At 43.7% G+C, this 18,350-nt stretch overlaps 1 protein-coding gene across 1 annotated transcript in view; it reads left to right on the top strand.

Annotated features, from left to right (window-relative positions):
• fig4a (FIG4 phosphoinositide 5-phosphatase a) overlaps nucleotides 1–18,350 on the top strand; it is a 106,184-nt gene that overhangs the window by 79,447 nt on the left and 8,387 nt on the right. The window contains exons 22-23 of the mRNA XM_014205487.2: nucleotides 1,217–1,302; nucleotides 15,891–15,965. Coding sequence (XP_014060962.1) covers nucleotides 1,217–1,302; nucleotides 15,891–15,965 — 161 coding nt within the window. The remainder of the gene's footprint in view (nucleotides 1–1,216; nucleotides 1,303–15,890; nucleotides 15,966–18,350) is intronic.

Raw genomic sequence — 18,350 nt, 5'->3', positions numbered from 1 at the left:
AACGAGAAGCAAAAAAACGTGAATAAAATATATATTTTTGTAAATATCCATTAACTCCTGTGCTGTTTTCTCCCTCAGGCTTCATTTATAACATGCTTCCCTCGGCTATACGTTTTCTCCCTCAGAGTTCATTTATAACATGTTGCTCCCCTCAGAGTTCATTTATAATATGCTTCCCTCATATGTTTTCTGCCTCTTCTTGGATCTGGAGTTGGTAGCGGGGAGGGGGTGATGAATATTTTGGGATAGAAGGTTAGCGGTTAGCTCACGTGTCGGCACATACACACACGTGTCTCGTGTCGCTGCCTGCGAGCCTGTCCCAGAGAATGGATTGCTATGGCGCCAGAAAAACACATAACTGATCAAATATTTAAACATCTGATCATTACCTTACTGCTTGCTGTATAATTAGACAGACTAATTCCATATTCCCCTCTCTCTGTGTGTGTGTGTGTGTGTGTGTGTGTGTGTGTGTGTGTGTGTGTGTGTGTGTGTGTGTGTGTGTGTGTGTGTGTGTGTGTGTGTGTATTTGTTTCTGTGTGTGTGTTTGCAAAGCTTCACTCTCTTGTATTTCGTTGTATCCGGCCACCTCCCTCCAGTTCTCCCGTCTTGGGCACAAACCATGGCGGCAGGCTGAATCCATAGCCTTTGAATGGAAAAGCTATGTTTTGTGTTGGACATAGAGCTGTCCCATCATCTCAGAGGAGAAGAGTGCTTGAAAGGCTACTGCCGTTACTTAAACCCCTCTGGACCATCCACGTTATATCGGGACAGAAGATGGATGTACACTTCATCTTTATTGTTGTTAGTATTCATTCTCACTCTAGTCTCTTGTGGTGACAATCACAGGCGTTCCAGTCTGTAGTTTTCCTATGTGGCTTTGTGTTTGCTGAAAAGCCATCTATTTTCTCCCTGCGGACTACAAAGCACACCTCCCACAGTAAACTACACTTCCCACATCTAGTGTTTCTCTGGAGGGGAGGATGTGTTGATATGTTCTCCTCAGGTTTGGTCCCTGGATAGAGGAAGGGGGTACAATCTGAATGGTTGCACAGTACAGTTGGAGAGCGCTTGAGGAGGTCTAGTCAGAGTTATTCAGGATGATTTCATACAGTTTGTCTCCTTTCTCTTACCCCTTTTACCCCACTCCTCACTGTTACCTCTCACCTCGCTCTAACCTTTTGACCCCTAACATTTGACCCTTGCTGCCACACAGGACTTCCTGCAACAGTCCATGAGGGAAACCTATGGACTCAACCTGGCCGCGCTCCCTGCCGAGGAGGACATGCTCATATATGAGAGGTGAGACACACACACACACACCATGAAAACGAGGGGCTTCCACGCATTATGTGAGACTGAGTCAGGTTGACAGGTATTTGATGATTGACTGTATGCCGAAAAGATCTATCTTCACACTACCGTCACACTGAGTATTGCATTTCAACCCCTGTGAGCTTCTGACCTACTGACACAAAACTGCCAAAACGTGTAATCATGACGGAGACACGTTTCCTTATGAAAGTGGTCCCTGTGAGACAAACGGAACTGATGATCAGTCAGCCAGTCTGATTCTGATCCTTTTCTCTGTAATGATGATGTTGATAATGATAATAGAAGACATCTTGTCCTGAAGACCTGTTAGGAAGACGGGGACAGGCCGTCCCATAGTCACTATTAGGGTGACGTTCTAAATGGACTCTGTCAACTGGAGAACGGCACACTAATGACCTCATGACCAGGTGAAAAATCTGTCCATGTACCCGTTGAGCAAGGCACTTAAACCTAATTTACTCCAGGGAATCCGTACTACTATGGCTGACCTTGTAAAACAACACATTTCACTGCACCTATCCGGGATATGTGACAATAAAACCATTTTATTTATTTTTCTCTCACCACCCAACACCCTAGACCTTTCAATTCAAACCATTTCACCCCTAAAACACGCTGAAACAAATCAGTTTGTTCTTGAACACAATGTTGTTCATTGGTCCGCATTACAATAAGGATTGTAAGTCATTTGACTAATGCTCGCTGAGTGCATCAAGGTGTGACACTGTCTACACGGTCTCTCAGCTCCTCATTCACATTTAATCAAACAAGTAGTGATGGACACTCACAGCTAATGTTATCCACTGTTGCAGTGTGGAAATAACTAGGCCCATGGCATTCACACACAGGGGCAGGATGATGGAACTCTGGAGTGGGGAATGAAGTTCATGGTCCCGGGAGGAGGTTGGGGTGTTGGTCATTTTTGGCATAACTCCAAGTATGTTTTGTTTTATTTCGACCTGGTGATAAAAGGACTATGAATATTAATAAAATGCAGCACAGGCCTAAAGTGCTTTAAATCTTATAAAATCATATACACTGAGTATACCCAACATTAGGAACACCTTTCTAATGTAATCTCAGCAAAAAAAGAAACGTCCTCTCACTGTCCACAGTGTTTATTTTCAGCAAACTTAACATGTGTACATTTTTGTTTGAACATTTATATGAACATAACAAGATTAAACAACTGAGACATAAACTGAACAAGTTCCACAGACTTGTACTAACAGTGTTGTGTCTTTGCTATGCCGGATGAAGTCATATCCCGGGTGACTACTCCTGGCTAGCGTTTCCATCCTGGAGCAAGCACCAATTAGCCTGAAGCTAGCCCGGCCAGAGCTCCTGTGCTACCACCGAAGCCCACTCCTGGGCTACAATATCCGGACCTCTTCTACTTCCGGTACGGGGCACGGAACCCCGCCGATCCTCTACGACTGGAATAACGACATAATCTGCCTGAGGATTCCAACAGGCCCCCCAGGCGCGACGTCCGCTGAAGGCCCATTCTGCTAACCGCGGCCTACTAGCTACCTAGAGCTACTTGGAACCCTACTAATTCCACGACTGGTTTATCGACGTCACCGCGCGAAAAGGCAAAAACAGACTTACCCCCATCGCGACGTCCCCCAAAGGCTAACTTGCTAGCCCCGGTCTGTTAACTGCTAGCTTGCTAGCCCCGGTCTGTTAACTGCTAGCTTGCTTGCCCCGGTCTGCTAACTGCTAGCTTGCATGCCCCGGTCTGCTAATTGCCAGCCCCGGTCTGCCAACTGCTTGCTTGCTAACCCGGTCTGCTAACTGCTAGCTTGTTTAGCCCCGGCCTACTAACTGTCTGAATCGCCATGTCCCCAGTCAGCCCAACCACTCACTGGACCCATATGTTCACTTGGCTACGCATGCCTCTCTCTAATATCAATATGCCTCGTCCATTACTGTCCTGGTTAGTGATTACTGTCTTATTTCACTGTAGCGCCTCTAGCCCTGCTCAATATGCCTTAACCAACCATGTTGTTCCACCTCCCACATATGCGATGACATCACCTGGTTTAAACGTCTCTAGAGACTATATCTCTCTCATCATTACTCAATGCCTAGGTTTACCTCCAATGTACTCACATCCTACCTTTGTCTGTACACTATGCCTTGAATCTATGCTATCGTGCCCAGAAACCTGCTCCTTTTATTCTCTGTTCCGAACGTGCTAGACGGCCAGTTTGTATAGCCTTTAGCCGTACCCTTATCCTACTTCTCCTCTGTTCCTCTGGTGATGTGGAGGTTAATCCAGGTCCTGCAGTGCCTAGCTCCACTCCCCAGGTGCTCTCATTTGTTGACTTCTGTAACCGTAAAAGCCTTGGTTTCATGCATGTTAACATTAGAAGCCTACTCCCTAAGTTTGTTTTACTCACTGCTTTAGCACACTCTGCCAACCCGGATGTCTTAGCCGTGTCTGAATCCTGGCTTAGGAAAACCACCAAAAACCCTGAAATATCCATCGCTAACTATAACTGTTTCCGCCAAGATAGAACTGCGAAAGGGGGCAGTGTTGCAATCTACTGCAAAGATAGCCTGCAGAGTTCTGTATTACTATCCAAGTCTGTACCCAAACAATTTGAGCTTCTACTTCTAAAAATTCACCTTTCCAGAAACAAGTCTCTCACTGTTGCCGCTTGCTATAGACCTCCCTCTGCCCCCAGCTGTGCCCTCGATACCATATGTGAATTGATTGCCCCCCATCTATCTTCTGAGCTCGTGCTACTAGGTGACCTAAACTGGGACATGCTTACCACCCCGGCCGTCCTACAATCTAAGCTTGATGCCCTCAATCTCACACAAATTATCAATGAACCTACCAGGTACAACCCCAAATCCGTAAACACGGGCACCCTCATAGATGTCATCCTAACTAACTCGCCCTCCAAATACACCTCTGCTGTTTTCAATCAAGATCTCAGCGATCACTGCCTCATTGCCTGCATCCGTAATGGGTCTGCGACCAAACGACCACCCCTCATCACTGTCAAATGCTCCCTAAAACACTTCTGCGAGGAGGCCTTTCTAATCGACCTGGCCGGGGTATCCTGGAATGACATTGACCTCATCCCGTCAGTAGATGATGCCTGGCTATTCTTTAAAAGTGCCTTTCTCACCATCTTAAATAAGCATTCCCCACTCAAAAAATGTAGAACTAGGAATAGATATACTCCTTGGTTCACTCCAGACCTGTCTGCCCTTGACCAGCACAAAAACATCCTGTGGTGTTCTGCATTAGCATCGAATAGCCACCGTGATATGCAACTTTTCAGGGAAGTTAGAAACAAATATACACAGGCAGTTAGAAAAGCTAAGGCTAGCTTTTTCAAACAGAAATTTGCATCCTGTAGTACTAACTCAAAAAAGTTCTGGGACACTGTAAAGTCCATGGAGAATAAGAGCACCTCCTCCCAGCTGCCCACTGCTCTGAGGCTAGGAAACACTGTTACCGCCGATAAATCCACTATAATTGAGAATTTCAATAAGCATTTCTCTACGGCTGGCCATGCTTTCCACCTGGCTACCCCTACCCCGGTCAACTGCCCAGCACCCTCCACAGCAACCCGCCAAAGCCCCCACCATTTCTCCTTCACCCAAATCCAGATAGCTGATGTTCTGAAAGAGCTGCAAAATCTGGACCCCTACAAATCAGCTGGGCTAGACAATCTGGACCCTCTCTTTCTAAAAGTATCTGCCGAAATTGTTGCAACCCCTATTACTAGCCTATTCAACCTTTTTCGTATCGTCTGAGATTCCCAAAGATTGGAAAGCTGCCGCGGTCATCCCCCTCTTCAAAAGGGGTGACACTCTAGACCCAAACTGCTACAGACCTATATCTATCCTACCCTGTCTTTCTAAGGTCTTCGAAAGCCAACTTAACAAACAGATTACCGACCATTTTGAATCCCACTGTACCTTCTCCGCTATGCAATCTGGTTTCAGAGCTGGTCATGGGTGCACCTCAGCCACGCTCAAGGTCCTAAATGTCATCATAACCGCCATCGATAAGAGACATTACTGTGCAGCCGTATTCATCAACCTGGCCAAGGCTTTCGACTCTGTCAATCACCACATTCTTATTGGCAGACTCGACAGCCTTGGTTCCTCAAATGATTGCCTCGCCTGGTTAACCAACTACTTCTCTGATAGAGTTCAGTGTGTCAAATCGGAGGGCCTGTTGTCCGGACCTCTGGCAGTCTCTATTGGTGTGCCACAGGGTTCAATTTTCGGGCCGACTCTCTTCTCTGTATACATCAATGATGTTGCTCTTGCTGCTCACTGGTCACCACAGCAGCACCCACTCGTAGCACGCGCTCCAGCAGGTATATCTCACTGGGGGTCACTAGCTTTAACCTGTTGTGGTGTAGGGGGCAGTATTTTCACGGCCGGATGAAAAACGTACCCAATTTAAACAGGTTACTACTCTGGCCCAGAAACTACAATATGCATATTATTAGTCGATTTGGATAGAAAACACTGAAGTTTCTAAAACTGTTTGAATGGTGTCTGTGACTATAACAGAACTCATATGGCAGGCAAAAACCTGAGAAGAATACAAGCAGGAAGTGGAAAGTCTGAGAATTGTAGTTCTTCTTTTGATTCTCTATCGAAACTACAGTGTCTGTGGGGTGACGTTGCACTTCCTAAGGCTTGCACTGCCTGTCAACAGCCTTCAGAAAGTGGTTTGAGCATTCTCCTGCCACTGGACAGATAATAGGAGTTCAGTTACTGAGTGGACCGCCTGGCAACAAAGGGATTGGATATGTGCGGTCACGCAAGCGCGCCGTTCCTTCTTTTTCTTAAATGAATATGCTATTGTCCGGTTGGAATATTATCGCAATTTTACGTTAAAAATACCATAAAGATTGATTTTAAACAGCGTTTGACATGCTTCTAAGTACGATAATGGAACATTTTGACTTTTCATCTCTGGTTCCGCGCTCGCGCGTTATGCCTTTGGATAAGTGATCTGTACGCACGAAACAAAACGGAGGTATTTGGACATAAATGTGGATTATTTCGAACAAAAACAACATTTCTTGTGGAAGTAGCAGTCCTGGGAGTGCATTCTGACGAAGATCAGCAAAGGTAAGACAATATTTCTAATACTAATTCTGAGTTTAGGTTGCCCCGAACTTGGCGGGTGTCTGTATAGCTCGCTGTGATGGCTGGGCTATGTACTCAGAATATTGAAAAATGTGCTTTCTCCGTAAAGCTATTTTAAAATCTGACTTGCATCCAGGAGTAGTCTATCTATAATTCTTTAAATAATTGTTATATATTTTGTCAACATTTATGATGAGTATTTTTGTAAATTGATGTGCACATTCACCGGGAGTTTTGGTGGGAATACATTTTCTGAACATCACGCGCCAATGTAAAATGCTGTTTTTGGATATAAATATGAACTTTATCGAACAAAACATACATGTATTGTATAACATAATGTCCTAGGAGTGTCATCTGCTGAAGATCGTCAAAGGTTAGTGCTTCATTTAGCTGTGTTTTGGGCTTTATTGACACATGTCCTTGCTTGGAAAATGGCTGTGTGATTATTGTTGTCTATGTACTCTCCTAACATAATCTAATGTTTTGCTTTCGCTGTAAAGCCTTTTTGAAATCGGACAATGGGGTTACATCAAGGAGAAGTGTATCTTTAAAATGGTGTAAAATAGTTGTATGTTTGAGAAAGTTGAATTATGACATTTTGTTGGTTTTGAATTTGCCGCCCTGATATTTCACTGGCTGTGTTCCGCAGGTGGGACGCTAGCGTCCCACGTAGCCCATAGAAGTTAAGCACCTCCTGTCAGAGCAGCTCACAGATCACTGCACCTGTACATAGCCCATCTGTAAACAGCCCATCTATCTACCTACCTCATCCCCATATGGTATTTATTTATTTATTTATTTATTTATCTTGCTCCTTTGCACCCCAGTATCTCTACTTGCACATTCATCTTCTGCACATCTACCATTCCAGTGTTTAATTGCTATATTGTAATTACTTCGCCACCATGGCCTATTTATTGCCTTAACTTACCTCATTTGCACTCACTTTATATAGACTTTTTGTTTTCATTTGCTCTACTGTATTATTGACTGTATGTTTTGTTTATTCCATGTGTAACTCTGTGTTGTTGTATGTGTCGAATTACTTTGCTTTATCTTGGCCAGGTCACAGTTGTAAATGAGAACTTGTTCTCAACTAACCTACCTGGTTAAATAAAGGTAAAAAAAATTAAAATATGACATGTTATTCTATAAAATAATTTCTCTGTAATTAATATTACCTGATTAGTTCAATCATGTAAATGTAATTAACTAGAAAGTCGGGGCACCACGAAAGAATGTTTATAGAGCTGTTATCTTCCGAATAAACTCTTAAAGACCTGGTAATATTTTACATCAATAGCGGTCAATTCTTAATCGTCACCTTATTCAGTCTCATCTGAAGTCATAGAATTCTTGGTTATCTTCACGAACCCTGGCTAACAAGTTGAATCAGCAATACAAAATTTGGTTTAATTATTTATTTACTAAATACCTAAACAATCACACAGAATTACACATACACAGGATGGGTCATACATTGATTACTAATTATGTCATAAAAGAAAACGTCCCTGGCGTACGGAACAGATATTTGACGGCTGATTACTCAAAGAAAGGGGGTTGGGTTTTGAATGAAAGTGCGGGAAGACTGAGGAACAAAGGAATTTGGTCTCTGATCGGACCTTGTAAAGCTATGCTTTGTAAATACAGAATCTTATGCAGTCTAAATAACCGACAATTTGGAAAAGGAAAATGCAAGAAATATTTACTCTGAGCGGTGCTTCAATAGGTTGGTCATAGATGGAAGGCCGTATTGCCCAACAGAGATCTCCCTTGTCCTTTGAAGAATATGTCTTGTGGTAGAACGGATACGTTGTCGTACTATCGTGTGTTTGGTAGAAGTGATACTTTGTCTCTCCTTTCCTAGCCCACGTTTACAGCTGCTGCTGCTCACTCAACAGCTAGGAGGTATCACTTCTTTAGTGAATAAGAGTTCAAAGTTCATACCAAGTTGCCATACTTTAAGCTCACGCTGAAGTTGGCTTAGTTCTGTAGTTTGATATTAGCCCTTTTAACGTACGGACCGTCGTCCTCACATCCTCGGGAACACAAATGTAACATTTTCGTAAAGGGCTTATGTAGTAGGGAGAGAAGGGCGTGTTTCATAGTTCACAACCAATGTCTGTTCACATGGGCGGGGCCACTGAGTTGAGCCTAGTTCACTTATGAAAATCAATTCTCTCATTTAGAAGCTAAAATTACATTTAATCTGTTCACAAATAGTTTCATATTTAAACATTTAAATTGTACAACAATTCCATGTGAATCTGATAACTGTAATGTGTAGCCTTTCCAATATACAGTTTGTCATCCTATCATCAGTAATAATGTCTCAGATGACAACTGATCTGATATCATATTCTATAAGTACCAACGCATATTTTCAACTGGTTGGATTACCGAAATATGGTTCTGTTCACCACCCTTTTGATGTTACCCGACTCTCTATGTTAACAAAGGGCTTTCCAAGAGTCACTCTGTAGAGTAGAGAGCGAGGAACGGTGGAAAGGTATTTATGGGGGTCATAAACCTCACCAACAGGCCAACGTCATGACAACAGATATGGAAAAATGTGTCCCTGAACAAAGGGGAGGTCAAAATCCAAAGTAACAGTCAGTATCTGGTGTGGCCACCAGCTGCATTAAGTACTGCAGTGCATCTCCTCCTCATGGACTACACCAGATTTGGCAGTTCTTGCTGTGAGATGTTACCCCATTCTTCCACCAAGGCACCTGCAAGTTCCCGGACATTTCTAGGGTGAATGGCCCTAGCCCTCACCCTCCGATCCAACAGGTCCCAGACATGCTCAATGGGATTGCGATCCGGGCTCTTCGCTGGCCATAGCAGAACACTGACATTCCTGTCTTGCAGGAAATCACGCACAGAATGAGCAGTATGGCTGGTGGCATTGTCATGCTGGAGGATCATATCAGGATGAGCCTGCAGGAAGGGTACCACATGAGGGAGGAGGATGTCTTCCCTGTAACGCACAGCGTTGAGATTGCCTGCAATGACAACAAGCTCAGTCCGATGATGCTGTGACACACCGCCCCAGACCATGACGGACCCTCCACCTCCAAATCGATCCCGCTCCAGGGTACATGCCTCGGTGTAACGCTCATTCCTTCGACGATAAACGCGAATCCGACCATCACCCCTGGTGAGACAAAACTGCGACTCGTCGGTAAACTGCGGTCGGTAAACTGCGACTGTCTGGTCCAGCAACGATGGGTTTGTGCCCATAGGTGGCGTTGTTGCCGGTGATGTCTGGTGAGGACCTGCCTTACAACAGGCCTACAAGCCCTCAGTCCAGCCTCTCTCAGCCTATTGGGGACAGTCTGACCGCCGATGGAGGGATTGTGCATTCCTGGTGTAACTCGGGCAGTTGTTGTTGCCATCCTGTACCTGTCCTGCAGGTGTGATGTTCGGATGTACCGATCCTGTGCAGGTGTTGTTACACGTGGTCTGCCACTGCGAGGACGATCAGCTGTCCGTCCTGTCTCCCTGTAGTGCTGTCTTAGGCGTCTCACAGTACAGACATTGCAATTTTTTACCCTGGCCACATCTGCAGCCCTCATGCCTCCTTGCAGCATGCCTAAGGCACGTTCACGCTGATGAGCAGGGACCCTGGGCATCATTCTTTTGGTGTTTTTCAGAGTCAGTAGAAAGGCCTCTTTAGTGTCCTAAGTTTTCATAACTGTGACCCTAATTGCCTACCGTCTGTAAGCTGCTAGTGTCTTAACGATCGTTCCACAGGTGCATGTTCATTAATTGTTTATGGTTCATTGAACAAGCATGGTTAACAGTGTTTAAACCCTTTACAATGAAGATCTGTGAAGTTATTTGGATTTTTACGAATTATCTTTGATGTTCACACTAAGCTTCCCCAGGACTGCCGCGCAGAAGAAATATCAGCGAGCGCAGAGAAGCACGAGACTTGAGTGAAGTTCACTTTCTAGAGTTTTCCCTGTTAGTTAATACTGTCAACGTTTCCCTTTACTGTAGGTATTGTCATGAATCAACGCAGTATTAGCCACTTTCAATGAAGCATACTGAAACAAAATGAACTAGCTATACAAGAGGCAGATTGTAGGCAGAATGCATCGGAGTAGGATTCTATTCCATTGACAGGCACTACTCTTATTTAGATTTATTTTATTTAACTCGGCAAGTCAGTTAAGAACACATTTTTATTTACAATGACGGCCTACCCCGGCCAAACCCGGACCACGCTGGGACAATTGTGCGCCGCCCTATGGGACTCCCAATCACGGCCGGTTGTGATACAGCCTGAAATCGAACCAGGGACTGTAGTGACGCCTCTTGCACTGAGATGCAGTGCCTTAGGCTATTGCACCACTCGGGAGCCCACTCTACAAGCAAAAACAGGATATTACACAATTTTGCAAATTTAATACAAATTAAAAACAGATATCACATTTACATACGTATTTAGACCCTTTACTCAGTACTTTGTTGAAGCACCTTTGGCAGTGATTAAAGCCTTGAGTCTTCTTGGGTATGAGCTTGTCACCCCTGTATTTGGGGAGTTTCTTCCATTTTTCTCTGCAGATCCTCTCAAGCTCTGTCAGGTTGGATGGGGAGTGTCGCTGCACAGCTATTTTCAGGTCTCTCCAGAGATGTTTATTCGGGTTCAAGTCCGAGCTCTGGCTGGACCACTCAAGGACATTCAGAGACTTGACCCGAAGCCACTCCTGCGTTGTCTTGGCTGTGTGCTTAGGGTCATTGTCCTGTTGGAAGATGAAACTTCGCCCCAGTCTGAGGTCCTGAGTGCCCCCGGAGCAGTTTGTCATCAAGGATCTCTCTGTACTTTGCTCCGTTCGTCTTTCCCTCGATCCTGATTAATCTCCCAGTCCCTGCTGCTGAAAAACATCAGGCCAAAGAATTCAATCTTGGTTTCATCAGACCAGAGAATCTTGTTTCTTAGGGTCTGAGAGTCCTTTAGGTGCCTTTTGGCAAACTCCCAGCATGCTGTCCTGTGCCTTTGACTGAGGAGGAGATTCCATCTCGCCACTCTACCATAAAGGCTTGATTGGTGGAGTGCTGCAGAGATGGTTGTGCTTCTGGAAGGTTCTCCCATCTCCACAGAGGAACTCTGGAGCTTTGTCAATGTGACTATCGGTTCTTGGTCACCTCTCTGACCAAGGCCCTTCTCCCCCGATTGCTCAGTTTGGCCGGGCGGCCAGCTCTAGGAGTCTTGGTGGTTTCAATCTTTTTGATGGAGGCCACTATGTTCTTGGGGACCTTCAATGCTGCAGAAATGTTTTGGTACCTGTCCCCAGATCTGTGCCTAGACACAATCCTGTCTCAGAGCTCTATGGACAATTCCTTCGACCTCATGGCTTGGTTTTTGATCTGACATGCACTGTCAACTGTGAGATCTTATATAGCTAGGTGTGTGCCTTTCCAAATCATGTCCAATCAATTGAATTTCCCACAGGTGGACTCCAATCAAGTTGTAGGACCATCTCAAGGATGATCAATGGAAACAGGATGCACCTGAGCTCAATGTTGAGTCTCATAGTAAAGAATCTGAATTCTTATGTAAATAAGGTGTTTTGAGATCAAAGTGATAGCTTCGTGTAGGGACGTGTGCACATTTGTACATTTGTTCATATCCTTTGCTAGTTAGTGAGTTAATAACCCAGTTATAGATAATTTGTAGTCAGCAATGGGGGAGTGATTACTTCCTACAAAAGCACAAAACGTGTGCATTTCTAGACATTTTTGAAAAGCGAGTCAGGAACAGAGCTTTTTTTGTGTGTGTGTTAAAGGGGTAGTGTTGTATTTTGAGACAGGCTTCAATAAGCTAAGTAGCCAATAGGCAGAGGGTAGCATAATTTGTCTGATTCTCTGTAATAATGGTATGCCTACATTGTGATCAAATAGCCACACTAGGCTACTTGACCACTGTTAAAATGAACTTAGTGGGTACAACCTCAGTGTTCACAGTAAACAGTAAAAAAAAGGATTAAAGCCCTGTCAAATCGGTTGTTGATCATTGCTATACAGCCATTTTCAGGTCTTTCCATCGATTTTCAAGTAGATTTAAGATAAAACTGGATCTCGACCACTCCGGAACATTCACTGTCTTCTTGGTAAGCAACTCCAGTGTAGAGTTGGCCTTATGTTTTGGTTAATGAAAGGTAAATCATCTCCTAGTGTCTGGTGGAAACAGACTGAACCAAGCTTTCCTGTAGGATTTTGCCTGTGCATAGATCCATTAGTCCTTAAAGATGACAAGCATACCCATAACATGATGCAGCCACCACTATGCTCGTAAATATGGAAAGTGGTACTCAGTAATGTATTGGATTTGCCCCAAACATAACACTTTGTATTCAGGACAAAAGTGAATTGCTTTGCCGCATTTTTTGCAGTATCACTTTAGTGCCTTGTTTCAAACAGGATGCCTGTTTTGGAATATTTTTTATTAGGTTAGTATTGTGTCATATTTTGGAATATCTGTCAATTAGGTTAGTATTGTGGAATAACTACAATGTTGTTGATCCATCCTCAGTTTGCTCCTATCACAGCCATTAAACTCTGTCACTGTTTTAAAGTCACCATTGGCCTCATGGTGAAATCCCATGAGGTTTCACCATGAGTGGTTTCCTTCCTCTCCATGAATCGGAGTTAGGAAGGACGCCGGTATCTTTGGAATGACTGTATACCAATAGGTGACCTTCCTTGCAAGGATTTCGAAAACCTTCCTGGTCATTGTGGTTGACTCTGTGGTTGAAATTCACTGGTCGACTGAGGGACCTTATAGATAATTGTATGTGTGGTGTGTAGAGAGAGTCATTCAAAAATCATGTGAAGCACTATTATTGCACACAGTGTGTCCATGCAACTTATGTGACTTGTCAAGCACATTTTACTCCTGAACTTATTTAGTCTTGCAATAACAGAGGAGTTGAATACTTATTGACTCGAGACATTTCAGCTTTTCGTAAATTTGTAAACACTTCTAAATACACAATTCCACTTTGACATTATGGGGTATGTAGGCCAACGACACAAAAATCTAAATGTAATCCATTTTAAATTCAAGCTGTAATACAACAAAATGTGGAAAAAGTCAAGGGGTGTGAATACTTTCTGAAGGCACTGTACATACTGTGCCTGTAGGACACATACAATGAATGGCTCATTAATATGTCCTGTATGTATGGTCTATATGATCATATCTATAATCCCCCTTTAGAAGTATAGTTCTGCTCTTATCATCTGAGCTTTTCGCCATGTGCTATGGCAGCCTATACTATAGTGGCCATCAGTGTAGGGATGGAACTCAGGACACAGAGGGGTACCTCAGGTTAGCTACGGCCGTCTCTTCCTCAATGAACAACTCAGTGTGTGTTGGGCCTTTGAAGGCCCTTGGAGTCTAATCCCATCAGAACACACACACACACACACACACACACACACACACACACACACACACACACACACACACGCGTCTCCCTACCTGTGGGGCGTCCTGATGGAACCACAGAAATGGAGAGATTAATCAGGCCAGGGGAACAAAGTTTTGTGTTTCTCGCTGTCCCCTCACAGCCCTGTATTTATAGCTGCTGTTCGTCATACTGTCCTTTGTTCCTGTGTCCTTCTGTACCCTGGTCACTCAGATATCACATTTTGGAGGAGCTGAACACAGCCATTGTATAGTACTGGGAACTATTGTATGAAGATAATTATTGGTTATATGTCACCTTGCATTTACCTTAACCAGTGGAGGCTTATGACAACTTCCGGAGGATGTCCTCCAACCTATCAGAGCTCTTGCAGCATGAACTGAATTGTGGTCCACCCAATCAAAGGATCAGATAATGAATTTAGTACTAAAAGCATAAGCTACAGCTAACTAGCACTGCATCAAATATGGTGAGTAGTTGACTAAAAGAGAGAGAAAGACAATAGTTGAACAGTTTTAAACAAATTCATTTCTTCAAAAATGAAGGAGAAGCATGCAAGATTTTGTTTTTTTCAGTTTCACTTAACTAGCAAATGCAGCTGGCTAGTTTAGTTACTCAAACACCTGGCTCAAAAAGAGGGATGCTATCTTAGCTTGCTGGCTATGACTATCCATAACTGGAACTCTCCCAAGTCGAGGTAGGCTTTTGGTTTTATTAATTTATTGCCACCGGAGCCTGCCGGTGTAACTGCTTACTGTGACTGTACACTGTAACTCTACTGCATGATTTTAGCGGATTTACGAATGAGTTAGTTCTTTTAGCTATGTTAACTAGGACGTTACTTTAACTAATATGGGGACAACTATGTAGGCTGTTTGTACAGTCGTGGCCAAAAGTTTTGAGAATGACACAAATATACATTTTCACAAAGTCTGCTGCCTCAGTTTGTATGATGGCAATTTGCATATACTCCATAATGTTATGCAGAGTGATCAGATGAATTGCAATTATTTGCAAAGTCCCTCTTTGCCATGCAAATTAACTGAATCCCCCCAAAAAACATTTCCACTGCATTTCAGCCCTGCCACAAAAGGACCAGCTGACATCATGTCAGTGATTCTCTTGTTAACACAGGTGTGAGGACAAGGCTGGAGATAACTCTGTCATGCTGATTGAGTTCGAATAACAGACTGGAAGCTTCAAAAGGAGGGTGGTGCTTGGAATCATTGTTCTTCCGCTATCAACCATGGTTACCTGCAGGGAAACACGTGCCGTCATCATTGCTTTGCACAAAAAGGGCTTCACAGGCAAGGATATTGCTGCCAGTAAGATTGCACCTAAATCAACCATTTATCGGATCATCAAGAACTTCAAGGAGAGCAGTTCAATTGTTGCGAAGAAGGCTTCAGGGTGCCCAAGAAATTCCAGCAAGCGCCAGGACTGTCTCCTAAAGTTGATTCAGCTGCGGGATCGGGGCACCACCAGTACAGAGCTTGCTCAGGAATTGCAGCAGGCAGGTGTGAGTGCATCTGTACGCACAGTGAGGCGAAGACTTTTGGAGGATGGCCTGGTGTCAAGAAGGGCAGCAAAGAAGCCACTTCTCTCCAGGAAAAACATCAGGGACAGACTGATATTCTGCCAAAGGTACAGGGATTGGACTCCTGAGGACTGGGGTAAAGTCATTTTCTCTGTTGAATCCCCTTTCCGATTGTTTGGGGCATCCGGAAAAAAGCTTGTCCGGAGAAGACAAGGTGAGCGCTACCATCAGAACTGTTTCATGCCAACAGTAAAGCATCCTGAGACCATTCATGTGTGGGGTTGCTTCTCAGCCAAGGGAGTGGACTCACTCACAATACAGGGTCTAAAACAAAAGGAGGTGTGATGCTGCTTATGTTATCTGAAATGTTTGGTGATGTTTGGGTCTCTGTGGTGATCAGCTGTTTAAACACAGTCTGTGTGTGTGTCGTTCTGCAGGTTTGCCTATCTGGGCCAGAACCAGCACAAGTTGGAGAGAACCGAACCCTCAGTCCTGGAGAACGCCATCAACGTGTAAGTTGAGCATTTAACACACAAACAAGTACACCGTCTAATGCTATTCTAATGAACAGATGAATACAGGCCTTTTCAGACGACTCTGGAAAAAATGTTATAACACATTCCTTTCTAAGTGGTCTCAAAGGGGCTTGTGGACTTGTGCTGCCTGCCTCTCCACAATTTCTCTCTTCTTATTATTGTCAATCCCCTCCCTCTATCCTCCTCAGTGTTATTCTCTCATCAGTGGTAGCCTCTCGCTCCCGTGTCCACTTCTGACCCACCCCAGTACACTGTGAACCGGGGGTTTAGAAGTGCCAGCACTCCAACACGTGTTAAAGCAATGTGCGCTACGCGTGCACACACACACACACACACCACACCATCTTATAAAAGCGTATGAACAACAGTCTCCTGGGAATAGGGTTGCAAAGCTACTGGTAATTAACTGAAGTTACTGGAATCTTTGCTAATATTGGTAATTAACAGGTAATCTATGGTAACTTTGGTCATTTGTACTTTGACAAAAAAAAGTTGATATAGTATTCATTTTTATATCTGTGTTGATATTCTCCATATGGTTATTGCCTAATTTATGAAAAAAGCATCTGATCAACAATGGAATTATTTTTTATTCCAACTATTGACGGTTTTCACTACTGCCACCAGTTTGGCACCAAAACATTTACAACAAAGAAATTAAGTAGTAAAATAAATCAAAGTATATACTGACAACTCATATTAAGCACCAATGGTAACCAAGTTGATGGTTTTATATTTAGGATAATGTTTTACAACTTTTTCATACATACAGTTGAAGTCGTAAGTTTACATAGACCTTAGCCAAATACATTTAAACTTAGTTTTTCACAATTCCTGACATTTAATCCTCGTAAAATGTTCCTGTCTTAGGTCAGTTAGGATCACCACTTTATTTTAAGAATGTGAAATGTCAGAATAATAGTAGAGAGAATTATTTATTTCTGCTTTTATTTCTTTCATCACATTCCCAGTGGGTCAGAAGTTTACATACACTCAATTAGTATTTGGTAGCATTGCCTTTAAAATAGTTTAACTTGGGTCAACCGTTTCGGCTAGCCTTCCACAAGCTTCCCACAATAAGTTGGGTGAATTTTGGCCCATTCCTCCTGACAGAGCTGGTGTAACTGAGTCAGGTTTGTAGGCTTCCTTGCTTGCACACGCTTTTTCAGTTCTGCCCACACATTTTATATAGGATTGAGGTCAGGGCTTTGTGATGGCCACTCCAATATCTTGACATTGCTGTCCTTAAGCCATTTTGCAACAACTTTGGAAGTATGCTTTGGGGTCATTGTCCATTTGGAAGACCCATTTGCGACCAAGCTTTAGCTTCCTGACTGATGTCTTGAGATGTTGCTTCAATATATCCACATAAGTTTCCTACCTCATGATGCCATCTATTTTGTGAGGTGCACCAGTCCCTCCTGCAGCAAAGCACCCCCACAACATGATGCTGCCACCCCCGTGCTTCATGGTTGGGATGGTGTTCTTCAGTTTGCAAGCCTCCCCCTTTTTCCTCCAAACATAATGATGGTTATTATGGCCAAACAGTTCTATTTTTGTTTCATCAGTCCAGAGGACATTTCTCCAAAAAGTACGATCTTTGTCCCCATGTGCAGTTGCAAACCGTAGTCTGGCTTTTTTATGGCGGTTTTGGAGCAGTGGCTTCTTCCTTACTGAATGGCCTTTCAGGTTATGTCGATATAGGACTCGTTTTACTGTGGATATAAATACTTTTGTACCTGTTTCCTCCAGCATCTTCACAAAGGCCTTTGCTGTTGTTCTGGGATTGATTTGCACTTTTCGCACCAAAGTACGTTCATCTCTAGGAGACAGAACACGTCTCCTTCCTGAGCGGTTTGACGTCTGCGTGGTCCCATGGTGTTTATACTTGCGTACTATTGTTTGTACAGATGAACGTGGTACCTTCAGGCGTTTGGAAATTTCTCCCAAGGATGAACCAGACTTGTGGAGATCTATATTGTTTTGCTGAGGTCTTGGCTGATTTCTTTTGATTTTCCCATGATGTCAAGCAAAGAGGCACTGAGTTTGAAGGTAGGCCTTGAAATACATCCACAGGTACACCTCCAATTGACTCAAATGATGTCATTTGAGTCAAAACTGTTCGCTGCTCTGGCACCCCAATGGTGGAACAAGCTCCCTCACGACGCCATGACAGCGGAGTCAATCACCACCTTCCGGAGACACCTGAAACCCCACCTCTTTAAGGAATACCTGGGATAGGATAAAGTAATCCTTCTAACCCCCCCCCGCCCCCCCCTTAAAAGATTTAGATGCACTATTGTAAAGTGGTTGTTCCACTGGATATCATAAGGTGAATGCACCAATTTGTAAGTCGCTCTG

This window comes from Salmo salar, chromosome ssa06 (genome assembly GCF_905237065.1).
Source record: "Salmo salar chromosome ssa06, Ssal_v3.1, whole genome shotgun sequence".
Lineage (NCBI taxonomy): Eukaryota > Metazoa > Chordata > Actinopteri > Salmoniformes > Salmonidae > Salmo > Salmo salar.
The sequence above is the reverse complement of the archived record's forward strand: the minus strand, read 5'-3'. Positions and strand labels throughout refer to the sequence as shown.